The sequence below is a fragment of the Gracilinanus agilis genome, chromosome 4 (assembly GCF_016433145.1).
Source record: "Gracilinanus agilis isolate LMUSP501 chromosome 4, AgileGrace, whole genome shotgun sequence".
Classification (NCBI taxonomy): Eukaryota; Metazoa; Chordata; class Mammalia; order Didelphimorphia; family Didelphidae; genus Gracilinanus; species Gracilinanus agilis.
In genome coordinates this window covers 503430966-503453319 of record NC_058133.1, presented here as the reverse complement: position 1 = coordinate 503453319, position 22354 = coordinate 503430966, and the positions used below count along the sequence as shown (strand labels likewise).

The window sequence follows — 22354 nt, the reverse complement described above, 5'->3', positions numbered from 1 at the left end:
TCTCTCCTCTCCCTACCTCCTTCCCCTACTTTCTGATACTGTTTCTCTCTTGAGGGCAAGGGTCTTCCAGTATATTCTCTAAAATAGTCTCATGTAAGTGAAGCATAATGAGATTCTTTGGAACAAACCCAGAGGGTGTACATAAAACTGGACTGGACAGATGGCTAGAAAGCTTGAGTCCCCTCGATGCCTTCTGTGACCAAGAGTGGTCAGTGCCTGATTCGAAACATCACTTTCAGTCTTTGGTTGTGCCAACACTTAATTCTGAGAGAGGAAAAGCACAGAATGGAAATAGGAAATTCTGAAAATGCTGTGACCTTTCGAAATAAGCAGCCATTTAACTTGTAAATCTTGTCCTCGTATCACCATTGACTACATTTCATAGCATCTTGGAGCTGGATGGGAGCTCGAAGGTTGCTGAACCCAAACTCACCCTTCCTGTGTCCCCTCAGTGGGGTCCCCTTCAAAGCACCCCTGTCGACCTTGAATGGTCCCTCGGAGGTAGGTGCTGCATGCTCACAGAAAGTGTGGGCCACACTGGGATGGACGGCCTGTGCACAGTCCCAGAGGAAGATTCCGGACAGGTGCAAGATGACCCCAAGTGTCCTTTTTATAGAGGGCTCATATTGTCACCGGCTGTCTCGAGCTCACCACCTGGAGGCCTGCTTCTGAGATCTGGCATGATTCTAGAGCCAAGCCTGGGAATCCACACAGGAGGGCATAGATGGATGAGGTGTGCCAAGTGCCCCATCAGTGAACCATTAGTCCCAGCATCCCCTGACCTGAGGAGGAGGAGGAGGAGGAGGAGGAAGAGGGAGGTGAAGAAAAATATATGGCACTTTCAGTAATTCTCAGCTGCTCCTCGCCAGCACAGCTAATCTTTTAAACATCAGTATTTTCCCAGTGATTCACTTTAGCTGTGAATCATGGAACATCTTGATCTTCAGAGAATCAGAACTGAAGGTCAGCGGATAGTGGGCGTCAGCAGCCTGCCGTATGCTAACCAGCAACGCCTCGTGGGTAAGGACTGGACAGGACGACATGGATTCTTGGCAAGGATTTCTGGGGTCACCAACAGAGAGCTGGCAGGGAAGGCTGTGGGCTGAACACACGATGAGAGCACAGCAGGATAGACCGACAGAATCCGTGTGGCCTGAGGATCTAGAAATTTTGGCTGAGCTGAAGGAAGCCTCTGAAATCCTCCAGAGAGGCCTTTGGTCTGGGGCCCATGAGGACAAGCAGGGGTCAGTTTTATTTTGTCTTTGAATCCCCCAGTTTCCAACAGAGCAGATGCTTACTAAAGACTTCATAGTAAATCAAGGTACAGAATTGCAATGAGAGGGGTAAGGGGGTGGTAATAGGTCTGAGTTATATCAGATAGCCACACCACTGGGGTCGGGGAAGCATTCACCATGAACTCAGCCACCATTTTTAGCCACCAAGTCATGAGATCCATGTGGAACAGTCAGCCCCACTCCCATGAACCACTCCAGCTCTATCTCCGCCATCCAGAGGTTGTGCCCTTTATTGCTTGAACCTAAGCCTGTGCTTTTGCATTTTTCATTGTAAATTTCATTTTATTTCCTCTTCCTCAATTTGGTTCATTGTTGCAATGTTTGAGCTCTGGTCAGCTGCCCTTTTTTGTACTGAACACATACAATGACCTCTGTCTCTCCTCTATCTCATTTGTCTCCCAGGTAGTCTTAGGGGTCACAAGCTGGCAGCACTTGGGAGAGGGGGGAAACTAGTATTGTAAACTGAAAGCTTCTGAGGAGTGCACAGCAATTAGGTGAGAAAGCTAGAAAATAACTTCAAGTATTCTCCATGGTGCCATCTCTTAGGCTAGACAAATAAATACAGTTGCTTGAATGACTTATACCCGAGGTTCTTAGCTGGAATGAATTTTTTTTTTTTTAGGGGGAGTGTCACTAGAACTTGGAAGGGGTTAAAAATTAGTTTTTTTTCCCCCTAACTGACCCCCACAATTTAGCATTTCTTTTAGAAACATTATTTTGAAAAGGGATCCATAGTGTCCTTCGACTGCCAGAGGGTTTCACAACAACAAAAAGAACGAAAGAAAATTCTTCTAATGAAAAGATAATATTTTGCAAAATAACCTGCTTTTCATGAATATTTTCCCCGAGAACTTGTCGTCCTATATTTGAACTATCCTGGCAAAATGAACATCAATAATGGCATTTCATAGCCAACATTCATGTTTGTTTGTTTTTAAACAAAGTCTTTTCCCCTTCCCTCCCAGAAGATTTTTCCCTGGTCAGGGATTCCCAGGGGACTTTTCATGAGGTCTTGCAAACCTTCGGCAAAACCTTTGGTGCTATTAGGGTGGGCTACATGTTTCAGAAAACATTGTCGGCCAAACTACAGGAGCCATCAGCACACACTCCCCCAAAGCAATCTTTAAAGCATAGATGGCCTTGCTAGAAGCATTTCTAATCTTGTTGAGGTCAGACATGCCGTTTTCAGAAACTTATAAAAATATTTTTGAGACTGTTTTCAGAGGTCATCCTAGGCTCAGTAAAGAGGGAACCACTAATAACCAGCAGAGCACTCCAGCCTCAGTCACTAGTGAGCTCCCCATCATGGAGGCTGTTCATGGATTGACAATTCTGTAGAGAGTATCTCTGCTTCTGGAATAAAGTGGAATTGATAACGCCGACGCTCTGTCCAGTTTCAGGATCAGTAACAGCAGGGCTAGAAGTTGGGAGTGCCAGGCCTAAGAGAGAGACAGAGTGACAGAGAGAGGGAGACAGAGACGGGGCGGGGAGAGAGACAGAGACAGAGACAGAGAGAATGAGAGAGAGAGAGAGAGAGAGAAGGAGGGATGGAGAGAGAGAGAGAGAGAGAGAGAGAGAATGAGAGAGAGAATGAATGAGAGAAAGAATGAGAGTCAGAGAGGAGAGAGGGAGAGAGAGACAGAGAGAGAGAAAAGAGAGAGAGAAAAGAGAGAGAGAGAGAGAGAGAGAGAGAGAGAGAGAGAGAGAGAGAGAGAGAGAATGAGAGTCAGAGAGAAGAGAGGGAGACAGAGAGAGAGAGAAGAGAGAGCGAGAGATGGCGAGATGGCCTTGGACTCAGCCAGCTCTGAGTTTAAGTCCTGCCTCTGATGGGGATTGTCTGATGACCTCCCGATGCCTCGGGCTGGTGCTCCGGGGCTCCAAGATGCAGAGCAATTGCTAGTCTACACATCAGCGAAAGGCAAGTCTTCCCATGGATTTCATGTTGTGGTCCATATCTGTTGATCTGTTAGTCTGTCTCGGTCATCTCTCACATGTATGTTTATGTGTACATGTGGCCATTCTCAAATAATACTTAGAATCGAGCTAGTTCTCTTTATCTGCGTATAAAATCTTTAGGTGATGTGCAGAATGTATTTCTATTACATGGTCTAAGCTTATGTTTAGAATGTGGGTCCTGCCAATACCAAGATCCAAGTTATTCCAAAGGACTCCGCCAGCCACCTCTACAAAGACAACAAATGAACTCTTGAGTGCAGGTTGAAGTACTTAAACATTTTTTTCTTTGCTTTTCTTGCTTTTTTCTCCCTGCAACATGGCTAACACGGAGATATTTTGCGCGCCTTCCTGTGTATCACGGCTCTCGTAGTTTTTGCCTTCTCACTGTCAGGGAGGGGATAGAAGAAGGAAGAGAATTTGGAACTGAAAATTTTTTTAAATTTTAATTAAAAAAGAGAACATCGGGGGGCAGCTGGGTAGCTCAGTGGAGTGAGAGTCAGGCCTAGAAACAGGAGGTCCTAGGTTCAAATCCAGCCTCAGACACTTCCCAGCTGTGTGACCCTGGGCAAGTCACTTGACCCCCATTGCCCACCCTTACCAATCTTCCACCTATAAGTCAATACACAGAAGTTAAGGGTTTAGAATTAAAAAAATAAAAATAAAAAAGAGAACATCGGTTCACAGATCCTGTCCAATCCCCTTATTTTACACATGAGGAAACTGAGGCCCGAGTGGATAAGCGACTGACCAAAAGCCAAGCAGGAAGTATCCAAGGTGGATTTGAACCCAGGTTCTCCGACTCCTGGGCCCTGAATGTGCTGCTTCTCTCTATGTACAGCTGCAGACTCTCCGGTGGCCCGTGGGGCAGCTGAGGCCATCGTCCCCGAGACCAGCCCAGCTTTCCAAATGTTTCACGGAGAGGAAACAATTAGCCGAAGCTTCGGGGAGCCGCACTTTTGGGGAATTTCCTTTTGAGTTAAACAAGTCCGTTCTGTCCCCTGCAGAACATCACAGCCAACTAGAACCTTGTCCTGGGCCCGGGCACACCCCCGGCATCCCGGATGTGTCAGGGGAATCCTTCTTGTCCCCGAGAGGCAAACCTAAGAATTTGTCTAAGAGAAGAACCCGGCTGGCACTGGGCGGCTGACTGTCGAAGTCAAATAAAATTGCAGAGAGAGATTATTTGGGTTAGCAAATATTCCGTGGCTGTCAGCTCCCCGGAAGGACGATGCCGGCGATCTCAGGGCCTCCTTCCCTCCGCGGCAGACATTGTTCAAACTCCCCTGAAGGGGGAAGGACGAGCTCACTCCGGGGGATCCCCTCTCGCCATTGCCCAGGAAGTGATTCCATCGGAGGCCGCAGACAGACGCAGGGGAAGCGTCGCTCCTCTGCTGGATGGTCTTTTATCTGTCCGCAGTTCTATGCTTGGGGCCATCCTTCCAGGTTTGAAAACCCTCCGACGCCACGAGGGCCGGAGCCGCCATTGACAATGCCGTGCGGCGCTTGGAGATCCCCGCTGAGACGCCCGTCACTCGCAGGTGGACGAGCTGGACGCTGACCCTGAGGCTGGGGCTCCTGGTGTTTCCTGACCTTCGACCCCAGCCCTTCCTCGCCTGTTGTCTGCGCTTCACCCCATCTTCCCACCCAAACTGTGTGACCCCCCCCCTCCCCGGAATCAGAAGGGAGCAAGCCTCACCCGTCCTCATGGAGCTCTGCAGGGGTCCCTCCCCCTCCCCTTAGGAAGTGGGTCAAACTCAGACGGCACTCTTTGGGGCCCCAGCCTCAGTCTCCTCATCTGTAAGGTAATGGGTTTGGGCTGACTTCTAGGGTCTCCCAAGCCTCGCCCAGCCTTCCACACAGGGCCTGCCCTGACAGAGGGGCCAAGATTGAGAGCGGGAACCTCTGCGGGCCAGAAGAGCCGAGTTCAAATGCAGCCTCAGAGCCTTGCTGGCTGGGCGCCCAAAGCCCGCAGCCTGTTTCCCTCAGTTCTCTCATCTGTAAAACGAGGATCATGATAGCACCCGCCCCGCAGCACGGCTCTGAGGGTCCCGAGAGGCCATCATTGCCCAGGCTTAGCCCAGGGCCGGGCGCCCAGGAGGCACCTCCTGATCAGGTGTTCCTCTCCAGCCTCCTCTGCCACTGCTGGGGTGCCGGGAAGGACGCTGACCATCCGGCCCTTTGTCTCCAGTGCCTAGCACTGTGCCTCGCCCATGCGTGGGGCCCGCACGTAGTAGCGCAGCGCCACAACCTAAGGGTGCTCCGTACATGCATGGTGCCCTCCACATCCTAGGTGCTTAATAATTGCACAGCACTGCACGCAGAGTAGGCGCTCCATAAATGCACGCCGCCCTACCCAGAGCAGGTGCTCAGCAAATGCTCGCTGGTTCCCCGTGGATTCCAGCTCTCCATCTGCAGCCCGTCGGGGGCTCGTTCTCCCGTGGAGTCCCGGAGAGGTCGGGGGTCGCTGCGTGCGTGCGTGTGCGCGTGTGCGTCCTCGTGAATCCGGTCTCTTCCTGCGGCGGGGCGGCCTGATGGCTCAATTAGGGGAGCCGTGGATGTGTGGTTCAGCGTGCAGGCCAGCTCCGTAATTGAAAACACATTTTGTTCTCCCAAGTTGCAGCTGGTTTGGTTCTGCTCATGCAGAAAAGGCTCTAACCTTGCATAACAGAGGAAGTGAACGGTTGAGGGAGAAGCCAAATTCAATTTCAGTCAGATACTCGGGATCAGCCCGTGATCTAGGGAAGCCGGCAATGAGCGGCGCATTCAGCAGTCTATTAATCACGGCGGCGGGGGGCGGGCGGGGGGCGCCGCGGCTCCTCGCCGGCCTGGACCGCGGCCAAGCCCTCCAGAAGTTAACCTCTTAGAGACCCGGAGCCGCTTTCTGTTGAATAAATGTAATTTTGTGGTCAGAAATAAATGCTGGCGATGGAGCAGAGCTTTGAAAACAAGCGTGAGCCAAAGCGATTACAAATTGCTCCTTTCTGGAAGTCAACAGCCAACATGGAGAGGCCGAGCCCAGCGCTCTGCCGCGGCTCCATGGAGGCCCGTCAAGCCGTCGTGCCCGAGGAACAGTCCAGGGAGAATCTCCGATTTCCGGGACGTGATGATTTCTGACGTCCCTCCGGGGCTGTCCGAGCCGGCGCCTGGGCAGGCGGGAGCACGACGAGGGGCCGGGCCGGGCCTCGCAAGGGCGCGTTCTGTGGAGGCCTCTCGGCCCAGCCCAGGACGGCCTCTTTCCAGCTGCTCGGAGAAATCGGGGCGTCCAGGGCTGCAGCCGGCCGGCCCGGCCCCCATTCCGCTCCCCCGAACTCCCATGCCCAGCTCCTCCGGCCCTCCCGGCCGCCCCTGCCCAGCCCAGCCCCTTTCCAGGAGCGGCTCCAGCCAGACCTCTGTGTCACGCCGGCCTCCCGGCCCTGCTGCCCCTCCGGGACACCAGACTGTCCACTCTCCTCCAGACCCCTCCCCCGCAGGTCAGCCTTCTCTGGACACCATCCGGCCCGGCCCCGAGGCTCCGTCGGGCTGGTGACTCCCACGGGGCCCAGGGACCCTCGCCGGCCTGGTCAGCTTCCCCGTGTGCCACACGCGTGTGAGTGAGTGCGCGAGACACGTATGTACATCCATCTCCGCAGCTGTGCCCACGCGGTGCGCGTCTGTCTCTAGAGCAGGAAGCCGGATGACGGTCCCTCTCCGTATATCTGCCATCTTGGATCCTGCGGCCACTTGGGGAAGACGGCGCCGGAGGCGGAGGAGGCCCTCCGAGGGGTGAGGCGCGGGCGGCAGCCCTGCGCCCATCTCCGGATGCCCAGAGCCACCCCTGGACATGGTGATGTCCCGAGGCCTTCTCAAGTCACTGTCCAGTCCGGGGTCACCGATTGAGACCCAGAAGGACCTTCTAGGCCATCAGGGCCAGCCTCTTCGTTTTACAGATGAGTAAACTGAGGCCCGGGGAGGTGTAGGGGACTCGTTTCCCTCAGGTAGTGAGCGGCAAAGTTGGGCCTTGGCCCGCGTCGGTGTTCTCCTGCCCCCTTGACGGGCCCCGGCGGTCCTGTGGCCAGCCTGGATCCTGGGCTGAAGCAGGCCCGGCCGCCGTGGCGCCCAGAGCGGCCCCAGGGAAAGGCCCATCGGCCCCGTCCGTCCGGGGAAAGTCAGCAACTGGGCCCCAAAGCTCCCGAGCTGACCCCGGAGAGTCCAGGGCGGGCCGCCGCCGAAGCCCTGCGGCTCACAAACCAGGCCGAAGCCCCTTCCCTCGGCCCACGGGAGCGCCGGGGACTCGGGAGGGGCCGCCTCCTGTCATGGGCATTGCCGGTGCCCAGCGGTGCCCGGGCCGGACCCCGCGGGGGCATAAGCGTGTGAGGCAAGCAGGGAGCGTGGGTAGAGGACGTCGGGGGCCCCCCTTCTCTCCCCCGTACACGTACCCCTCCACAGCCCTTCTGCGCCCTCTGTGGGTCGAGCCACGCCCAGCACTGACCCCATCCAGGCCTGGCTGTCCACTGGTCAGAGATGGCCGGGCCGCCAGGAGAGCATCCCTGCCTTCAGGGAGCTCCGCTTCTACGGGGGAAATTCCTGCCAATTCTTGGCCTTTGAAACAGACCTAATTCCTCTTCTTTCCTGTTTTTCCCTTTTCACCCCGCTTCTGCCATCTAAAAGGGGGCCGTGGAAGGGGAGAAAAACAAGGAAAGAGAAAAGGGGGTGAGCGCAGTGATTGTCAGATTTGGGTTAAGCTTCCTTCCATTCCTAAAGATCGTCCAGACCCAGGAAGGCCAGGGAGCTCAGTGGCTAGAGGGCCAGGCCGAGAGATGGGAGGGCCTGGGTTCCAGTCTAGCCTCAGGCACTTCCTGGCTCCGTGACCCTGGGCGAGTCACTGAACCCCAATTGCCTACCTGTACCACCCTTCTGCCTTGGGTTCAGGACTTGCGTCCCTTCTGAGGCAGAAGGCAGAGGTTTAGAAAAGAGATAGCGATTGGGGACCCCTTTTGTACTCGAGGGATGCCCCCCAAGAGCTCTGACTAGAACTGGCCCCTCTGCTCACTTAACCCTCACCGGCCCATCGCCGGGTATCCAAATATGCTCTGAGGAAAAAGAGCGAGAGGAGGGCGGCCGCGCCTTCGCTTTCGGGGTCTCCGATGCCTCCTCGCTAGGAGCCGCCGGCGGCGCTCCCTCTGCAGCAAGACGTTGTTGGGGTTCAAGTAGGCAGGATCCGGCCTCCTACGGGGGAGTCGCCAGAGGGACGAACATTTTAATAGGCCAAAAATGGTTTGTTTCATTATAAAAAGAGTTGTGTTCTCAAGAATTCCGTGAAAAGGTCTTGGCCATGCCCAGGGGGCTGCAGACCACGCTTTGGGGAATGGCTGCCTGGTTGGAAGTCGGAGGACCTGGGTTCGAGCTCAGCTGTTCCCATTCAGTTGGCTCCGGGACGTTGTCGCTAGTGCCTCAGTTTCCTCGTCTGTTAAATGGCGGGCTTGGACGAGCTGGCCCAGGCTGGCCCTGCCTCTGTTATGCAGCATCCTCTGATCTCTTTCGATGGGGGAGGGGGGTCTGTTTAGGCCGCCCATTCCTAGACCGGAGGAACGTTGGCTCCTCCGTTATCCAGTTCTTAATGAGGGTTCATTGTTCATTGCTGCATGGTTGATGCTCTCTCCACCAGAGGGTCCTGTTGGGGTCCTATAAATGGCTGCCGGGGGGGGCCCCCCCGTGTGGTGATCCTTAATCTCGGGTGCTGGCGTGCGTCCCTCGTCCACCCCGCTCAGCCGCAGAGAAGGGCTGGCAGGCCTCGGGGGGGGCCGTCCCAGGCTAGAAGACAGTACGGAGCGCCCACTTTGGGGGTGACCTCGGAGCTGGGCACAGGAGACCATTAAAAGCAAAGACCAGAAAACCCGGACGCAGAGGGGCTGAGCCCGGTTCCAGGGGCTCCCGGGGTCTTCGGAGGAGCCCCCACATTCCACGGCGCTCTCTCGTGGCCGATACCTCCTCCAACGCCAATGGCAGGCCAGGAATCGCGTCGGTGCACTGACTTGGAGAAATGCCGGCTCTGCTTGGCTGTTTTTGTTTTTGTCCACAAAGTATGTCTGTTCCTTCGACACGGCCGAGCTCAGCTAAAATTAGAACTTGGACGTTTGGGTCCGGGCTCCGACCTCATCTGGACTTAACTCTTGGGGTTCTCAGCTGGCTTCTGCTATTCCGTGCGACGGCTCCTCAAGTCGTATCGGGCTCTTTAAGCAGAGCTCCGGCCGCACAGCCAGTGCAGACAGACGGCTGGTGGGCTGCTTTCTCCGCAGCGCGCCGCCGGCACGAGGATGCCCTGCGTGACGTCCCCGGCGAGTTCAGTGTTTGTCTTCGTTGGATGGCGGCATGGAAAAGAAGCAACATTGACCCTCCGTGTTGGGAACTTGGCTTCTCCTGTGATCACTGAGGAATGCGGAGGGTCCTCATCGGAAAGCACTGGGGGCCCGCCGGGGGGCCCGCCGGGGGGCCAGGCCTGGGCCGATGGGGAGAGAGGAAGCGGCACCCTCACGGATTCATAGCTCCAGGGGTGGACTCAAGACAAAGGAGAGAAGATGGCCCAACGCCTCCGGCTCTGCCTACTCGCCCCCACTCTCTCTGTTTTTCTGGACGAAAGTCCCCTAAAATCAGCCCCGGGAATCCTAAGGGCCAGGATTAAAGATCGTAGTGGACGAGGCGGCCTGTGGTGGCCGGAGAGCTGGACTCGGAGCCAGCGATGGGGATCTGAGGCTTGTCTCTGACGGCCATTGGCCGTATCTCCCCGGGTAGGCCGGCTAGCCTCCTAGGGCTGCCTCCGGCTCCCCAGATGACAGCCGCAGAGGAAGGCTTTTCCCATCAGGGCTTTCTCATACATACTCAAACCCAAAGGAAATGAAGGGATCAGAAGGAGGGACGGCGTGTCAGGCCTGGAGGAAACGCGGCTTAATGAAAAGAGAGCCACTGAGCAGCCCACAAACTTGGGCACTCGGATGTGTAACGGGAGGCCCCCGGCCTCCTCAGAGGAGCATAGAAACAGTCCGGGATTGGTAGGTTTGGGGCCACTTTTCAGAGAAGACACTTGGGTCGCTCGAGATGGATAGTTGTGAGAAACTCCTTGTCCCCGTCTGCAGGCTGGCTGGGTTTCTGGGCAGGAATCCTCCTAGTTAAGGCCGCTAAGCAGTCGGGAGACACGATCCAGCCTCCCAGCCATGCAAGGCCGGTTCAGTAATCCAGGAAGATCTCTTCTCATTCCCACAATTGAGTAAAGTTTTCTCCCAAGACAAAAATTGGACGAGACCCAGAATTGCCTGGAAAGGGAGCTGAGCTGGCTCCAGACCAAGATGGAGTTGGGGTGCTCCACTCCGTCCCCCCGAGTGACCACGTGCCATCCTTGTGCCCTCTTTCCTTCCCTTAAGTGACTTGCCCAGGGTCACCCAGCTAGGAAGCGTTTTGAGGACAGATTTGAACCCAGGACCTCCCGTTTCTAGACCTGATACACTTACCACTGAGCCACCCAGCTGCCCCTACTTTTCAATCAAAAAGAATAATCCATATTTTAGTTAAGTTTTGCCTGTTCCTCCCTTAGAATCACTGTTGTGTGGTCAGAGAGAACCAGTCTGTTGCTGCCAACAGCCTCAGCCTAGAGAACTTGGGGAGCTGTCCCCCTCCATTCTGGCCTGTGCGCTGAGCTTGAGGCAGATTAGAAATGGTTTCCATAGTTCTTCGGTCGCCCCTTTCCAGTCCTGAAAATCAGTTTTTTGCTGTGCCTTTTTGGAAGCTCAAAGGAGCTTATCTCCAAAGTCCTTCGAGGCCCCCAAATTCTGGCCTTCTATTTCCTTCCTTCTCTTCATCGAGTCAGAGATCAGGAGGTGGTTAGTTCTAAAAAACTCTGGAGACTGACCCAACTCCCTATTTAACTGGGAAGGAAACTGAGTCCCAGAGCCTGGAAAGAGCCTTCCCCAAGATTTCCTAGGGAGCAGAGACCACTGACACCCCCCTCTGAAGGTCTAGAGTCAAAGGGAACCTTCAAGGCGTCCAGACAATCCCCTTGTTTCATAGAAGAGGAAACTGAGGCACAGAGTTATCAAGTGTTGTTTCCTCAGAGTTCCAGTGGCAAACCCAGGTTCTGAACCCAGGTTCTGGGGCTCTGAGGTCACTCCTCTTCCTCCTGGACCCATCGCCTCCTCCGATGCCAAATGTAGGGTAACAAAAACACGTTTCTCTCCCTCCCTCACCAAAGGCCATTTTTAATTTTTATTGATATCTTTTGTTCTGTGTCATCCTCTCTTCCAAACGTGTCCCTCCCTCCTCTCTGGTGAGTCATTTCTTGGAACAAAAGGTAAAAAAAAAAAAAAAAAAACCTGGGAGAAAAGCAGTTCAGCAAAGCAGCCAAGTGCATCACCTGATAGTCCTGGCGTATGACGCACTTCACAGCCCTGGTCCCCACCTCTTGGAGCAGGGAGGAATCGGTGGCTCCTCCCTTCTGTCCCAAGGACGACGGCGCTTTGGGGTGTGCTTTTAAAGGGGTCTCAGCACACCTTGAATGCCCTTCCTTGATCCGTCGCTGTGGGGCCCAGGACCCTGGCCCGGCTGTGGAAGCCCGTCTGCAGCCTGCCGGGGGGCCAGAGCTTGGCCAGGCTCAGGAAGGCCTGCCGGGCCAGCAGGGCCGCTTACGCTCCCCGTGTCCTCGGGCGGCTCTGATGTAGACGCCCCCGGCCTGTCCCAGCCCTCGAACACGCCCTTCACTCGTGTGGCCTCCCTCCCGGCCCCCCTCAAGCTCCCTCTGCAGAGGACCGGCTGAGCCCGTGCCAGGCCCGGTCATGCGGGCCGCCCCGATGGTCAGCGGCCTCTGGGACCGCGGGGGGGAGACGGGGTGTCTGGCAGGACTCGCGGACATTCGTGGGCCGAGAGAGCCACCGAAGGGCGTCCCTTGGGCTGGTTTGTGCCGGAGAAGCCGCGCACCCTCCCGCGGCCGGCACGCCGGCTCCCCGGACAGCCATGAGCTCGCCGCGCCGTCCCTCCGCCCTCCCTCAGGCCGGGTCAGCCCAAGTGGCTGCTGCATCTTTATTTTGGAGCTTCTCAAGAGACAGACCCAGATTTAGACACGGGAAAAGGCCAAATGTGGCCCGAAGGGCTCGGCCCGAAGGGGGGCTGCTCAAGTTCTGGCAAATTCTCCCATTAGATAACTACACACATCCTTGCTGCTTCCCTGAAACTATTTCAGGGGTGTGAGTGGGTGGGCACGACGGGCAAAATATTCGTCTCTAATTTAAACTCCCCAGTGAGGAGAGTCTCCTGAAGGCCCGGCTCCCGGGACCAGCCACGCGCGTTGTTCTTCCTCGTCCTGGACTTCCTGTTCCTGGCAAGAAGAGGCCGGAGGCCATTCCGACTCCGAAAACGGCCGCTTGGAGGGGAGGAGGCTGGCCTGTGGGGGCCGCAGCCGAGAGAGCCCCGACCCAGGGCTCAGGAAGGCCGGCTCAGGGCCAGCGTCCGGTACGCGCTTCTGGGACCCCAGGCAGACGGCAGGACTCTGGAAACAGAGAGAACAGCCTTGCCCAGAGGGGATCGCCGGGGCACCAAGCCCGGTCTGAGGTGGAGGCTCTGCCCCAAGCCAGTGAAGACCTCCCCCACCGTCCTGAAGCAGCCTGGGCAGAGCCTTGGGCTGCGGTCAGATGTCCAGGACGCCGCGGTCATCCACTGCCCAGGCCCTCGCCAGCCATCCCGCTTCTGTCTCGTCACGGTGAGGCGGGTGACTCGGGGCTCCCCCGGCCTCCCTGCAGGCCAGCCCATCACAAGCAGAACCGTCCCCCCGTGATGTCTGCGGTCCTCATCCAAGCCGAGGCCGCTCCACACTGGAAGGGCCAGAGGAAGGAGCGTCTCTAGCTCTGGAAACAGCAGCCACTAACAAGGAAGCTGAAGGCGCTGAGGATGCCCCCGGGGTGGTGAGAGTCAGAAGGACGAATCTGAGGAGAAATTTCTTTTTGAAAGCCGGCTCTAGGGGGGCGTTCCCCCCCCCCCCCCCCCCCCGGCCTCTTCCCTTCCCTCCCCCCAGGGCCGGCTCCCTCTCCCTGTCCTTCCCATCCCAGATGGCAGGCACAGATGGCGAAGATGCCACTCACCTGCCCAGGGACTCCACGGCAAAGAGAGGCCGAGGCTCCGACCCAAGCCGGGGGGCAGCCAGGGATCGTTCCCCAGTGCAGAATCTTCTGCCATTCGTGGCTCTTGCCTCTGTCTCATCCCCACTTCCTCTCAGCCTCTGTCCCGTCCATCCCCTACATCCCAAGTGCCCGTCCATTTAGCTGTGACTGCTTTGATAGCTCAGATTCTCCCCTACTTTCCACAGGACCATCGCCTCGGGGGGCTCTTTATATCTTTTTTTTATTTATTTTTATTTTTTTTGTAAAACCCTCAACTTCTGTGTATTGGCTGCAAGGCAGAAGAGTGGTCAGGGTGGGCCATGGGGGTCAAGTGACTTGCCCAGGGTCACACAGCTGGGAAGTGTCTGAGGCCGGATTTGAACCCAGGACCTCCCGTCTCTAGGCCTGGCTCTCACTCCACTGAGCTACGCAGCTGCCCCCCCGGGGGGCTCTTTAGCTCAGGCCCATCACCTCGGGGGGCTCTTTAGCTCAGGCCCGTCACCTCTGCTTAGAAGACTGTCAAGCCTCCTGGCTGGGCTCTCTGCCTCCCCAGCCCTGATGGCTCTCCCCTGAGCCCCCACAGTCTAGTCACAAGGCCGCCCAAACCCTTGAAGTCCTGCCCATTGACTGAAGAGCGCAGGCACCGGGGCTTGGAAATGGAGGGAGCTCCCCGCTGCCCCCTTGGAGCTTTCCGTGCCCGCGTTCTGTTCCTGGTCCGCGAGTCTCCCAGAGCTTATACGCTGAAATTCTTCCTGTTGCCATCTCCTCCATGAAGCCCTCTCTGGTTGCCCCATCTCCCCCTTCTTCTCTTTTCCCACAATGCCTTATTGGCACCCCTCCTCCATGGCTGTTCTTTATCCATAGTCATTTGCCTGCACTTCCTATCAGAATCTATGTGGTGAGAGAGAAGAAGTCTGCAGGGGCCGCCGGAGGAGACACCGGAGCTGGGTTTGAATCCTGCCTCGGATGCTTTGTGTCTCCTTTGCTGTGCGGCTGACGTGGGAGATGGCCCGCCATGACGCTGCTTCCCCGGAGCATCCCCACGTGGGCGCGGAGGGCACCGAGGCCGAATTTGCTCCTTGCTTCCTCTCTGCAGCCGGTCCTTTCCTCCTTCCGCCCTGCCAGGAGCAGCCTGTTGGAGGAGGGCCCCGGCCTCACAGCCCACCTCGCTTCGATAGCTCTGGGCCTCAGTTTCCCTTTCCAGGTCGGCCCAGGCTCGGGGCGCCGTTTCCTGGCCTCCGAAGGGTTACAGGCGGAGCTCACGGTGGCCGCTCACGCACGCTCCGGCTGGAGTCCAGAGAAGAGGCCCTACAATACGATTTACCCTCGTGCCAGGCCGGGCGTGGGGGGCCACGAGAAGACGTCACTGTATGTCCTCTTCCTGAGCAAGCGCAAGCTTCCCGCGTGCTCGGGGCGAGCACATCCTGTAAAGCGCTTTGGTTAGGCAAGCCGCAGGCTGCGATGGGCCCAGCCGGCCGTCAGGGTGCTTGGAGCCGCCTCCCCTGTGTGTTGGATGGAGGCCGAGGGCCCGTCCGAGCGGCACTCTTCGAGCCGGCCTGCGGGCCCCGGGCCCCTGGAGAGGGCCGCGGCGAAACGTCAGCCAGGCACGTGTGGCAGAGCCGTCCTTGGCCGTCTGTGTCGCTGCTGGGGAAGCCCGCAGAGACGGGGGAGCAACGAGGAGGCCACCGAGCTGGCTCTGATTGATTGGCCATCCGTCACTGCCCGGGCCCAGTAATGGAGGCCCAGTCAATTCCTCGTCCGTCTGCCTGTGCCACACGCGTGCGTGTCCAGTTATATTCTTGTTACTGACCGGCAACAGCAGCGTGCAAAGCGGGGCGCCGCGCAGTGGAAGCTCTCCGTCCCGATGGCCGACGCTCATTGGCGGGTCAAAATGAGGAGCTTGGAAGAGCCCAGGAGGCGGACGTCTTCCTAGCAGAGGTGCTCGGGGGGCCGCAGACACCCACGAACAGAGTTCAAGTCCGAAGCCCCCGGCATGGAGGAAGCCCGAACCTGACCGCAGTTATCTGCGACTTGGCTTCACTTACAGAAATCCTGAAAAACTCGTGTGGAACGAATGTTACTGAATTTTTAAAAATAGCACGAAATGCTTTGGTCCTGGCAAAATTACAGAACAACTTATAAGCAAAACAGTGGATTTTAAAACAAGATTCTTGGTTGTTTACGTGCAGCCGGAAGGGGCTGGAGTGATCCCCTCGATGCCTGTCAAGTAGTGGCGTTAGAAATTGTTGTCCAACATTTCGTGGGACCGGCCTTCCCAGTCCGTTATTGTGGTCAAAAGATTTACGGTGGATCAACAACCACATAAAAAATTGGTCCAAATCACTAATAACAAATTAAAACGACCCAAGACTTCACCTCGGAGCCAACCCATTGGCAAAGAGGAAGAAGGAAGAAGGGAGGGAAGAAGCCCTGACACAGCACCTCCTTTAGAAATAGGATGTCATTGGTTTTGCCCACCAGTTCTGGGAGGGACGTACCGTTATCCTCATTTGACAGGTGAGGAAACAAAGCGGACAAAGGTTATGCGACCTGCCCATTCTCCCCACTGTGATTTAGTATTGTACTAGAAATGCTAGCTTTAGCAATAAGGAAAGAAAAAGAAATGAAGGAATTAAAGAAGGCAATGAGGAAACTCAACTAGCACTCTGTGCATGATATCATGCTGTATATATACTTAGAGAATCTTAGAAAATCAACTAAAAAAGTAGTTGAAATAATTCATAACTTTAGCAAAGTTGTAGTACACAAAAGAAATCCACATACATCATCAGCATTTCTATATATTTACCAGCAAAGTCCAGCAGCAGCAAGAGCTAGAAAAGTTAAAATCACTAGAAAATATAAAATACTTGGGAATCTACCTGCCAAGACAAAATAGGAATGATGAACACAACTACAAAACACTTTTCAAACAAGTAAGATCAGATCTAAACCACTGGAAGATTATTAATTGCTCATGGGTAGGCTGAGCTAATATAATAAAAATAACAATCCTACCTAAGTTATTTACTTATTCAGTGCCAAACCCATCAGACTACCAAAAAACTATTTTGTAGAAGTAGAAAAAATAATAACAAAATTCACCTTGGAAGAACAAAAGGTCAAGAATATGGAGGGAACTCTTGAAAAGAAATATGAAGGAAAGTGGCCTAGCAGTACCAGCTCTCAAGCTGTACTCTAAAGCAGTCTGGGACTGGCTAAGAAACAGAATGAAGGATCAGTGGAATAGGTTGGAGGTAAATGATCTCGGCAACCTAGAATCTGATAAGCCCAAAGGTCCCAGCTTTTGCAATAAGAACTCACCGTTTGACAAAAACTGCTGGGAAAACTGGAAAACTGGATGGCAGAAACTTGGTATAAACCCATGTTGGTGAACCTACAGCGTGTGTGCCGGAGGGGGCTGCTCCCCTCCCCCTCTCCTCTCTGCCTAAGGACATTTCTCACATGACCCGCCCCTCTGCCCAGCAGTCCAATGGGAGCGCTTCCTCTCTCCCCTGTCAGGGGTAAGGGGGTGGGGGGTGGCTCACATGTGAGGGTGCAGTTTGGGCACTCAGTCTCTAAAAGGTTTGCCATCACTGGTATAGACCAATATCTCACACCCTAAACCAAGCTATAGTCTAAAAGGAATATAATTTAGATATAAAGGGTGATTCTTTTTAGTAAATTAGGGGAACATAGAATAGTTTACTTGTCAGATCTATGGAGAAGGGAAGAATTTATGACCAAATAAGAGATAAAGAACATTACAAAATGTAAAATGAATAATTTTGACTATATTAAGTTAAAAAGATTTTGCACAAACAAAACCAGTGTTACTAAGATTAGAAGGGAAACAATAAACTGGAAAAAATTTTATAACAGATTTCTCTGATAAAGGCCTCATTTCTCAAATTTACAGAGAACAAAGTCAAATTTTCAAGACTACAAGTCATTCCCCAATTGACAAATGGTCAAATGCTATGAATAAGCAGTTTTCAGGTGAAGAAATCAAAGCTATCAATAATCATATGAAAAAAGATTCTTCATCTTCCTTGATTAGAGAAATGCAAATTAAAGCATTTTGTGGTACCATCTCATACCTCTCAGATTGGCCAATATGACAGTAAAGGAAAGTGATAAATGTTGGAGGTCATGTGCAAAATTGGGACACTAATACATTGCTGATGGAGTTGTGAACTGAGCCAACTATTCTGGAGGGCACTTTGGAACGATGCCCAAAGGGCTATAAAAATGTGTATACCTTTTGATCCTGAAATACCACTACTACGTCTGTATCCCAAAGAGAGAGCATAAATAATGGGGGGGGGACTACTTGTACAAAAATACTTATAGCTATTCTTGTGGTAGGAAAGAATTGGAAATTGAGGGGATACCCATTCATTGGGGAATGGCTGAGCAAATTGAGACATGATTGTGATTCAGTACTATTGTCCTATTAGGAATGATGAGCAGGATGATTTCAGAGAGAGCCAGAAAGACCTCCATGAACGGATGCAGAGTGAAATAAGCAGAACCAGGAGAACACTGTACATAGTAACAGCAATACTGTGTGATGTTTAACTGTGATTGACTTAGTTACTCCCAGCAATTCAATGATCCAGTTAATTCTGAAGGACTTATGACACCTTCAGAGAAAAAAGTGTACAGTTTTTCACTTTATTTTATTTGTGTTTCATTTGGGGATTTTGGTTTTATATGAGTATTCTCTTTCAACAATATGGAAAAAATGTGATAACATATGTATAACTTAGATCAGATTGCTTACCGTCTCTGGGAAGGGGAAACAAGGAGTGGTCAGCTAGGTTGGCTGGGAGTTGAAGCCCACATCGTATGTGTTGATATTATTTACTTTACCCACGTCTAATGTTCTAATTAGGGTTTCATGCAATAAAAAAAGGAAGACTCCCTGGCTTATGTGGGTATGTGTGTATGCATGTGAGGCTACTCTATTCAGAAATTAATGATATAAAAACAGAATTCACTCAGCCAATCTGTATTTATTAATTGCCAAAAGCATCAATAAAACTTTTTTAAAACAAATATATTGTTCTCACATCTGAATTATTTGATGGCAAAAAATCACATCCTTCTCACTAAATATTAGACTATTATTAGCTTATGGTTATATAAAATTCATCTGGGTTTCTAAATCAGTGTTACATTATTCAGTACATAAATAGTAGACATTCAAGTATCTCTTAAATTTTTTATTGCTTCTAAGTTTCATTTACAGTGAAGAGATCCGCCATTTGTTCTTGTTGGTGTGTTTGTCAAGTCTGACTCTTCGTGGCCCCGTCCGGGCTTTTCTTGGCAAAGACACTGGAATGGTTTGCATGTCCTTCTCCAGCTCATTTGACAGATGAGGGAACGTTGGCAAACCAAGTGAAGTGACTTGCCCAGGGCGACAGAGCCAGGGAGTGTCTGGGGCTAGCTTTGAACTCAGCCAGAGGGGGCTGTCTGGCTCCAGGACCAGAGCTCTGTTCTCCACGGTGCCGCCATGCTGCTATTTAGTCTTTTAAAGGGTTGAGAACGGCCGCTTTCATGGAACCAAGCTGTCCTGGTACCCACCAGCTGAAAAGCAGGCTGTCCAAAGCTCCTAGAGAAAGGAATCGTTCGTAGTTCTCATTTCTTTTCTCCATAACATACTCGTTCTACCTCAGTTTCCCTTTCAGTAGCTTACCTTAAAGGGACTGAGGCAGAATGGGCAGCACCCTCCTCTGACACTTCGTATTTTCCCTTCCGTGGCCCTCAGTGTGGAGATCTGTGACATGGGAGGGCAGCCCCTGGGCCCACAGAAGGGAAGCCAGTTCCCAGGGCCTAAGAGGATTTGATGCAGGATTTGAACCCTTGTCTCCTGACTGCCAGGGCAGCGTGTCGTCCACTGCCTCCTGCTGCCTCCTCTTTACAACCTGCATTTCTGCTCATTCTGTGTGTCTGCTGTCCCATTAACCTGCTCCCGTCGCCCTCCTCCTCCGAGGTTACTCTGGGTCAGTGGAAAGCTTGCTCTTGGACAGGAAGGGCCTGTTCAGATTCTGTTTGCTTAGAAATGGTTCTGCAGCAGAACCTGAAATTAGGAAGACTCAGATCCCGCCTCAGCTACTAGCTGAGTGACCCTGAGCAAGTCACTTCACCCTGTTGGCCTCAGTTTCCTCCTGTAAAATGAGCCGGAGGATCGAATGCAGTGTCTTTGCCAGGAAAGCCCCCGATGGAGACGCAAAGAGTCTGAACAACAACATCATCATCATCATCATCATCATCATCATCATCATTATTGTTATTATTATTATTATTATTATCATTATTATTATTACTGGCGTTAGCATTCTGACTGTTCCGAGGCTGGGAGCCCGCCATCTCCACGGGGGTCCCCAGAGCCGTTTGAGGGGTGGATTGTGGCCTCATGACTTTTCCGTGACTCCCACACTCGTCTGAGATCTTTCTCTTTGCCCCCCTTTAGATTGATGCACTGAGTAAAAGAAGCAAAGAAGCCGAGGCAGCCTTCTTGAATGTCTATAAGAGATTAATTGATGTCCCAGGTAAGCCCGCGGCTCGAGGGGAAGGCCGGGTGGTGCCGCCTTGGCTCGTTTGGACTTTCCTTCTTGGCCCCCTGCTTGGGGAACCAGAGTTGCTGCTCCTGACATTCGGGGCGCCCTGGGCAGGGAGACACCCGCCCCTGTTGCCCTCCCTCCTGCATGGCGGAATGGAAGAGGCGGCCGGTCCTGGGTCATGGTGTGTCCCTGACCCCCGTGACGCTCCCAGCTGAGATCTCCATCCACGGGGGGTCCCTCCCCGTCCCGGGGGGCCAGGCCTAGCGCAGTGCTAGCACAGAAGGAGACTCGTAGGAGAATTGGGGCTGCTTTTTGCACCCCGATCAGGCAGCCAGGCCGGGGGGGCTTCCACGATAACTGGAACCCTGACCCAGATGGGATGGAAGCCCCTGAGGGCAGGCCCCCCCCCCGGGCAATGGCAGATAGCACTGATGGGGGGGCACAATGAGGGGGGGGCAGNGGAACCCTGCCCCAGATGGGATGGAAGCCCCTGAGGGCAGGCCCCCCCCCCCGGTGATGGCAGATGGCACTGATGGGGGGGCACAATGAGGGGGGGGCAGAGACGCCGCTGCTCGCTTGCTGGGCTGCTGCGGAGCTAACACCGATGGGGGGGGGGGGCGACACGCGCCGGCTAAACGCGCCACCAAAGGGAGGAGCCTGTCCTGGAGATGGCCTGGGACGACGGGAACCTCCGCATGGAATGCTCCTGCCCAAGAATGGCTGTGCCAAGAGCAAAAACGTGCTGAGAAGGGCCCTTCGAGGAGCCTCTTATTGACGCAAAATCCAGGAATAAAGCAGAGGATGGAAACGGGGGAGGAGAAGGGAGCCCCTCAGGGTGGCGCCTGCTCAGCGCTGGGCTTCTCCTCATCTAAGGGGAGGCGGGAAGGCGCAGGCGCGGATCCCCTCCTTCGTGAGCTGCCAAAAATGTTCTCCCTCCACCCTGCCTTCCGTCAGATTCATGGAAAAGTGCCTCTTGGTCCTCTTGGGCAGTGGGCCAGACGGGCGGTCAGCAAGGCCTGGGTTCAAATCCCGCTTCTGACCTTGGTAGCTGCGTAGCTGTGGGCAAGTGGCTTCAGGGGTCCGAGTTTGCGATTTCTTCCCTGTGACATCTGTGGTGGCCGCTGAGGCTTCTCCCCTTTGGGATTCGGCGGCCTGGGAGGGCCTCTTCCCCTTCTTCCGCTCCGGGAGGCTTATTTACCCCTGGAAGCATGAGGACAAGCCCTTCCTCCGGCCCAGAGGCAGGTCTGGCTTTGAGGGTCAGCGGGCCAGCCCTGCCGGGGGTTGGACAAGGCTCGCAGGCAGTGCCGAGGAGCCCTCACTGGCATCCCGAGGCCGTGCCATTCGCGTTGTCCACGCATGCCAACCCCTCATTATTGCCCACACAAGCATCCTAGTCATGACCGAAGCAAGTTCGGGGAGACTGAAATAAAGGCCGGCCGCCCCGGCGCTCGCTTTCCGGGCCTCCTCCGAAGCGGGCTTTGCCCTCGCTGCACCCACCAGGCCTGGGCCGTGCTGATCCCGGGCTGCTGGGCGTCCGCCGCGGCTTTTCTGGTCTTCAGCAGCCGGCGGGGCGGGCGAGGCGAGGCGAGCGTCTGTCCCTGCAGGGCTGCGATTCTTCCCCTCCCTGATGCCCATTTTGCAAATCCATCTTGTCCTCCTTGAGAGAATCAAGTGGGCCCCTGGTTCCTCCCTGCCTGTGGCTTCCGGGCTTCCCACTTCGCCAGTCCTCAGTCTGTGGGCCCCGTCTGTGATCCTGAGAAGAGGAGCCCCGCGTTGTTAGGGGCGACGTTTCTCCTAGAAGGCAGCCGGCCCCACCTGCCTGGGGAGACGGACACGTCGGGAGCCTCTCTCTGAATTCTGCGCTGACTCGGGGACAGAGAATTTGCAGGAAGAGTCCAGTGGAGGCCAACAGATTGGTTTTGATAAATATAACTCGTGGCCACTTTCTATTTTAAAAGGTTGCTGCATTCTTCTGATTTGCTATTTTTATTTTGCCGTTCAAGGGGTGCTCCGGGGCCATATTAGGGCCCAGAAGGTCCCATTGAAAAGAGAAATGCAGCCAGCCACGTAGGCATCATTCTCCAGTGCACGTATTTTATTGAGTTCCGTGGTGGTGTGGCGTTTTTTTAACTCTTTTTTCAAAGGTTAGCTTATTTGGGGTTTGTTGAAGCCCAGACCATTAGCAGTTGTTTTTTTCCAAACATCTCCCGCCCCCTTTTCAAATATGTAATTGAGTTTTATATACACATTTTCCCCAATGCAGCTTCTGAATTGAGCTGTCATTTAAAAGGGGGCTATTTTCCTTCAGCTGCTTGTGGGATTTTTTTTTTCCTGCAGGGAGTAATCATTTTCATCCCTCCTGTTTTCTATCCACAAAAAAAGGAGACGTGTTTTCGGAGGGATTCCTCCCTTCTTTGGA

The 22354-nt window shown here is 54.1% G+C and overlaps 1 protein-coding gene across 1 annotated transcript in view; it reads left to right on the top strand.

Moving 5' to 3' along the window:
- CUX1 (cut like homeobox 1) overlaps nucleotides 1-22354 on the top strand; it is a 233096-nt gene that overhangs the window by 76226 nt on the left and 134516 nt on the right. Inside the window, exon 4 of the mRNA XM_044675633.1 lies at nucleotides 19845-19923. Coding sequence (XP_044531568.1) covers nucleotides 19845-19923 — 79 coding nt within the window. The remainder of the gene's footprint in view (nucleotides 1-19844; nucleotides 19924-22354) is intronic.